This window comes from Indicator indicator, chromosome 11 (assembly GCF_027791375.1).
Source record: "Indicator indicator isolate 239-I01 chromosome 11, UM_Iind_1.1, whole genome shotgun sequence".
Taxonomy (NCBI): Eukaryota; Metazoa; Chordata; class Aves; order Piciformes; family Indicatoridae; genus Indicator; species Indicator indicator.
In genome coordinates, this window is record NC_072020.1 from 2,518,566 (window position 1) to 2,525,600 (window position 7,035).

The 7,035-nt window shown below is 53.5% G+C and overlaps 1 protein-coding gene across 1 annotated transcript in view; it reads right to left on the bottom strand.

Annotated features, from left to right (window-relative positions):
* Positions 1-1,441: 1,441 nt before the first annotated feature.
* EEPD1 (endonuclease/exonuclease/phosphatase family domain containing 1) overlaps positions 1,442-7,035 on the bottom strand; it is a 77,625-nt gene continuing 72,031 nt past the window's right edge. The window contains exons 5-7 of the mRNA XM_054384900.1: positions 6,617-6,749; positions 2,478-2,672; positions 1,442-1,657 (exon numbers count right to left, since the gene is read on the bottom strand). Of these exons, the coding sequence (XP_054240875.1) occupies positions 1,458-1,657; positions 2,478-2,672; positions 6,617-6,749 (528 nt within the window). The 3' untranslated portion in view covers positions 1,442-1,457. The remainder of the gene's footprint in view (positions 1,658-2,477; positions 2,673-6,616; positions 6,750-7,035) is intronic.

The following is a 7,035-nucleotide window of genomic DNA, read 5'->3' on the forward strand; positions in this document are numbered from 1 at the left end:
AGTGGTGCAGGCTCTGCAGAGGGACAAGTCAGTGGCTTCCCAGCACCTGAAGACTATTGTGCAGGACAAAAACCCCACACTGAATGCTGCACACCAAACAAAAAGCTGAAACCAAGCTCCAGAAAGCCCTTGTGGGACCTCATTGCTGTCTACAACTACCTGAAAGGAGATTGTAGAGAGGCTGCTGCTGGTCTCTTCTCCCAGGTAATTAGTGATAGAACAAGAGGGAATGGCCTCAGGCTGCCACTGGGGAGGTTGAGACTGGACAGTAGGAAACTCTTTCCCAGCAAGAGTGGTCAGGGATTGGAATGAGCTGCCCAGGGAGGTGGCTGAGTCCCCAAGCCTGGAGGTATTTAAAGGTGGTTTGGATGTGGTGCTTGGGGCTCTGGTTTAGGGGTGAGCCTTGTAGAGTAGGGTTCTGGGTTGGACTTGGTGATGCTGAGGATCTGTTCCAACCTGAATGTTTCTGTCATTCTGTGTAATCACATCCTGCCAGGAGCATAAGGAGAGAGGATGGGAAGGATGGGAGGGACCCACATCCATAGGCAGCTGTGGAACAATGGAGCCTCTCCTGGAGGGAATGCTCAGGCCTCCTTTCAGCTTGTGCAGGGACCAGCTCTGGCAGATTTACAAGTGCTGAGCCACATTTGCTGCTTGTCAAGACCTTCCATGACATCTCTCTTTTGGGGGCCTCTCTTCTTCCCTGGAATTCCAAGGAGGCAAAGAAAAACAACCACCACTTTCCCCTCCCCCTGACAGCACAGCCCTGCCCAGCTGCATGTCAGCAAGGATCCCACAGAGTATTAAAAGGACACTTTTATTGTCTGTACAGTTCTCAGCCAAATCTCCAGGTGGGGAGAGCTCCAGGTGGGGAGATCTCCAGGAGGGAGATCTCCAGGAGGGGAGATCTCCAGGAGGGGAGATCTCCAGGAGGGGAGACCTCCAGGAGGGGAGAGCTCCAGGAGGGGAGAGCTCCAGGAGGGGAGAGCTCCAGGTGGGGAGAGCTCCAGGAGGGGAGACCTCCAGGTGGGGAGACCTCCAGGTGGGGAGATCTCCAGGTGGGGAGATCTCCAGGAGGGAAAATCTCCAGGTGGGGAGACCTCCAGGTGGGAAGACCTCCAGGTGGGAAGACCTCCAGGTGGGAAGACCTCCAGGTGGGGAGATCTTCAGGTGGAGAAATCTCCAGGAGGGGAGATCTCCAGCTGTGGGAATCTCCAGGAGTGGGAATCTCCAGGTGTCCCAGACAAAAGCTGCAGCTCTGCTGCCCTGAGACTCCTCACCAGTGTCCAGGAGGGACACCAAGCTGGTGCCACCCAAACCAAGTGCTGATGCCTTCTAGGTGCAGGTAGGAGAGCTAGAAGGAGGGGGAGGGGAGGCAGCCCTGCTGTGCTGCTGGGCCAGGTGTGCCAGTCTGCAGCTGCCCCCTGGGGAGCAGCAGAGGAGCTCTGCAGGGGCTGTCACCGCTCGTGCCTGGCGTGGCAGTCGCTGCGCTCCACCGTCAGCCCGTTCCCGTTCCGCGTCACCTCCTTCCTGCTCCAGTCCTTCTCCAGGTAAAATTCAGCCAGCACAGGGCAGTGGTCTGAAGCCACCCCACCCCAGGACCAGTTGTCAGGGATCCAAGGGTTTGTCAGACCTTCTCTCACCACAGCCCAGTGGCCTGCAAGGTAAAGAATCAGCAAGAGAGGCGAGGTTAGCCTGAGCCTGACCCAGGCTGCCCACCCGCCTGAGGGCTTGTGCCAGGGCACAGCCAGCCCTGGAGGGGCTGACCAGAGCCCAGCCCCCAGGTGGACAGAGAAACCTCACCCAGGTGGGCAGAGAGACTTGGCTCTTCCTCCCAGGGGCAGGGGTTCCCAGGTCAAGGTCTGTTCCACCATCCCTTCCTGTCCAGCAAAGCCTATTTAAGGGGAGAGGTCTTCCTGCCTCTTCCTCTTGTTCCTGCTCATTTGCCTGCCCCACAGACCCTTTGCTGCTCCTGCTCCTGCTGCTACCACATGGGGAGGCCTGCTCCATGCTAAGGACTGATCCTTATTAATCCACATTTACATCCAGACAATCCTATGCCAGCTGGGCCTGGCTTTGTAGATGTTTTTCATTTACCCTTTTTCCTTACACCTTTGTAACTTCCCTTTTACCCAAATCATAGAGTCACAGAACTGTCAGGGTTGGAAGGGACCTCAAGGCTCATCCAGGTCCAACCCCCTGCCATGGGCAGGGACACCTCACACTAGAGCAGGTTGCTCATAGCCACATCCAGCCTGGTCTATATATTTTTGTTAAACTTAACCTTTTTTTACTTCCAAATCTATTCCAGACTGATTCTTTCCTGATTTTACCTCTCTTGTCTCCTGCCTAATCTGCTTTTACCCCACTGGGGGAAAAAAGGGCAGAGGGGAGGCAAATCTCCACCTGTTCCCTTTGGGTTTTTGGAACCCTGGGCAAGTTGAAACCACAAGGGGGTGAGGCCACCCCAGCTCTACCTGTGAAAACCTTCTTCAAGCTCCGACTGATCCAGATGTTATCCAGGGATTTGGACCCTTGTGGGTTCTTTGTGCTGATGTTGGTGAAGGTGCTGGAAGGCACCAGGTGCTGGAACTTCTCCTTCCTCAGGATGTCGTGGTCGCTGCTGTCTGGGGCCTGGTTAAAATCCCCAAGGATGATCACATCTTTTTCTCCTAGCAAAGAGAAGTGGAAGTGAACAGAAGGAATGGGCCTCCAGCACTGCAAGAGGGAAAGAGGGGAAATGGCAGCAGGAAAGATGCAAATACTGAGGAGCAAAGCTGACTTCACTCTCAGGTCCTGGAGGAAATGCTGTGCAAATGCTTATAAATGTCTGAGGGTTGGGGGTCAGGAGGGAGGGGACAGGGACAGGCTCTGCTCAGCTGCACCCTGGGATAGGACAAGGGGCAATGGAGAGAAACCACAGCACAGGAGGTTCCACCTCAAGATGAGGAGGAACTTCTTCACTGTGAGGCTCACAGAGCACTGGAACAGGCTGCCCAGAGAGGTTGTGGAGTCTCCTTCTGTGTTTGGATGTGTTCCTGTGTGCCCTGTGCTGGATTCCATGGTCCTGTTCTGGCAGGGGCGTTGGACTGGAAGATCTTCAGAGATCCCATCCAACCCCTAACACCCTGGGATCCTGTGATGCTGCTTAAAGCCTTTTTCCCTGGCTGTTCTCTCTGTGCCAATAAGCCCCAGCAGCACAGGGTTTGTGCTTGCTTTCAAACATCATCTCATTTCTACTGCTCCCTTTGCTGTTCACTGGCAGGGGCAAACTCAAAAGTCTTCGAGGTGTTCACGAATCTGTGACTTTGTCAGCTTATTTATGTTTTTTTTCTTTTCCTGCAAGAATCCCACAGAATGGCTCAGATTGGAAGGGCCCTCAGAGATCATCTCCTCCAACCTCCCCACCATGCCCAGGGACACCTCTCAACCAGACTCAGCTGCTCAAGGCCTCATCCAGCCTGGCCTTCAACATCCCCAGGGAGGAGGCAGCCACAGCCTCCCTGTGCAGCCTATTCCAGAGTCTCACCACCCTCCTGCTGAAGAACTTCTTCCTCAGATCCAGTCTAAAGCTACTCTCCCTCAGCTTCAAACCATTCCCCATTGTCCTGTCTCTAGAAGTCCCTCTGCAGCCTTCCTGTAGGATCCCTTCAGCTATTGGCAGGCAGCTCTAAGGTCCTCTCAGAGTCTTCTCTTCTCCAGGCTGAACACCCCCAGCTCCCTCAGCCTATCCTCACAGCAGAGATGCTCCAGCCCTTGGATCATCTTTGATCACATATTGGCTTTAACGTTTTCCTGACTCTACAAGAGTGAAGGTCAGTTCTGTGAGGATGCCAGGAAGAAGAGCCCAAGGAGCAGCCTGATGGCAGAAGATGAGCTCACAAACCACATGGACACTCCCTGACCATGGCAGCTTTCCCCTTCTTGGCCAACTGAAGGGCTACTGCTGAACTTGGGATGTCTGAGGTTTTGTCTAGGGCCTGATTAAGGAAAGGATTGATTTGAAATGTTCATCAAAAACCAAAAGCTATCTTCATGTAAACTGAAAATGACCTCAGTTACATTTTTTTCCATCCCTTATGAAGTGAGTAAAGAAACTCTGACCTCTAATATGATCCCCACAATGTGTGCTCTGCAATCTCCACAGCTACAGATGGACAACACATATGCCCTGATCTCAAATCACTGTCACAAGTGTCTGCTAAGGCAAACTCAAGAATGCTGATGGCTGATCAGAGATGTTGCTGCAAGGACAGCTTGGTACTGGAGGCAGGAGATGCTAAAAGGAGGCAAAAACACACCAAAAATGACCCCAAAGCCAACTTCAGAGAAGAGAATCACTGAAGTGTGTAAGCTTTATCCTTCCTGGGACTGAAGTGTGGGAAGAGATGGGGTGGAGGGGCTGATCAAGGGGTTGGAGCACTCTGCTATGAGGACAGGCTGAGGGAGCTGGGAGTGTTCAGCCTGGAGAAGAGAAGGCTCTGGGGAGACCTAATAGCAGCCTGCAAGTACCTGAAGGAGACTACAAGAAGGATGAAGAGAGACTGTTTGCAAAGGCCTGCAGGGACAGCACAAGGGACAATGGCTTTAAGCTGGAGCAGAGCAGATTTAGACTGGATGTCAGGAACAAGTTCTGCAGCATGAGGGTGGTGGAACACTGGAACAAGTTGCCCAGGGAGGTGGTTGAGGCCCCATCCCTGGAGATACTCAAGGTGAGGCTCAACAGGGCTCTGAGCAACCTGATCTAGTGGAGGATGTCCTGCTGACTGCAGGAGGGTTGGACTGGATAACCTTTGGAGGTCCCTTCCAGCCCAGCCCATTCTATGATTGATTCCATGATTGCTCTGCCACAGAGCTCATGGATAAAGCTACATTTGATGTAGGAGCAGCTAGCCAGGAGAGGGAGCAGAACAAGGACAAAATCCATCCCCCTCCTGCCTTGCATTGTGGGGAAGATGAATTGGGGGAGAGCAGGGGAGCAGCCAGGTGGATAGGATGGGACTTACAAACCCAAACACTTAAAAACTTGCTGCTTGCTAAAGTGCAGAGCGGGCTGATGGCAAGGCAGTGAAACTATTTGTGGTGTCTCTATCCTTGGCAAGTCACAAATCAGCCTGGGAATGACAGGAGGTTTAAATGCCATTCCATGAAGTGCTCATGGCAGTGACCTTGGAAAGCAACAACATCTCCCAGATCTCAACCTGAGCTGGTTTCATTGCCATCAGAACCCAAAAAGCCACACCAGCTCCTGTCAAGAGGGCTGACAATGCTTGCTGGGAGGTGACCAGCCTGCACACATCTTGTTTCACAAACCCAAGAGCTCTCACTTGGCAGGAGCAGGAAGCTTGAAATGTGACCAGAGCATCTCTGTCCTTAGGACTGATGCTTGCTTAATGGCCTACAGCACTCAGCTCTTGCAGTGCTTTTCATGTAAGAGAGGAAAGGCCTTTAGAGAAACCTCTGGAGCACATCCCTGCAGGGGAAGGGTTGCAAAACAACAGAGGGGCAAGGGTCCTAACAGCAGGATTTTGATCCCCCACAAAATCCATTCCATTCTAAGTGCAGAGTCCTGCAGCTGGGAAGGAAGAATAAACTGCAGCAGGACAGGTTGGGAGGGGATCTGCTGGAGAGCAGCCCCAAGGAGAAGGAGCTGGGAGTGCTGGGGGACAACAAGTTGTGCATGGGACAGCAATGTGCCCTGGGGGCCAAGAAGGCCAAGGGGATCCTGGGGGGCATTCAGAGGAGTGTGGCCAGCAGAGCCAGGGAGGTTCTGCTCCCCCTCTGCTCTGCCCTGCTGAGACCTCACCTGGAATATTTCATCCAGTTCTGGGCTCCCCAGCTCAGGAGGGACAGGGATCTGCTGGAGAGAGTCCAAGGGAGGGCTACAAGGATGCTGAAGGGACTGGAGCACTGCCTGGGGAGGAGAGGCTGAGAGACCTGGAGGTGTTCAGTCTGGAGAGGAGAGGGCTGAGAGGGATCTGATCAATGTCTATCAATAGCTGAGGGCTGGGGGTCAAGAGGGAGGGGACAGCCTCTGCTCACTTGCACCCTGTGATAGGACAAGGGGCAATGGATAGAAACAGAGCACAGGTGATTCCACCTCAACATGAGGAGGAACTTCTTCACTGTGAGGCTCACAGAGCACTGGAACTCCTGCTGGTCACACTATTCCTGATGAAGGCCACGATGCCATTGGCCTTCCTTTTTTTTTCTTTCCTTATTCATAGAATCACAGAATCATAGAATCAACCAGGTTGGAAGAGAGCTCCACGATCCAATCCATCACCCAGCCCTATCCAATCAACTACACCATGGCACTAATTCTGCAGGGAAAAACAGGAATTGAAGATGACCACATGCATGATAGGAAGAAGTTTTGCACCATGAGGGTGGTGAGACACTGGCAGAGGTTGCCCAGGGAGGTGGTGGAAGCCTCATCCCTGGAGGGTTTTGCAGCCAGGCTGGATGTGGCTGTGAGCAACCTGCTGTAGTGTGAGGTGTCCCTGCCCATGGCAGGGGGTTGGAACTGGCTGATCCTTGAGGTCCCTTCCACCCTAACAATTCCATGATTCTATGTGATAGCTGGCAGGAAAACCCCCAACCCCCCAGAGTGTACCTTTGAGAGTCTCCTGCACAGTCTGTGCAAAGGCTGCCAGCTTGTGGCTGTTGTGGTGCTTCCCGGCGCCGTCCCCTGCCGAGGGTGGCAAGGCCAAGTGCAGGTTCACCAGCGTTAGATCACTCAAACCAACCTGGCAGAGCAAGGAGGAAAGATCAATGCCAAGCAGGCAGGGCAGGGCAGGTCCCCAGGCAAAGCCATCTGCTTGTTCCCAGCCCACTCAGGAGCAAAGCTGGGTGAGCAGGGGCTCGGGGGCTCCCTGCCAGGTGTGTTTGGTTGGTGCTGGTTTTGGGGAGGAAGAGGGCAAAGGTCTTCTGGCAGCTCTGTGTGCAACAACCTGATGCCCTTTTCAGTTCTGGGGGAAATGCTTTGCATAGGCAAACAGCCTCCTTCCACCAGGCTTGCAGAAAGGAGCTGAC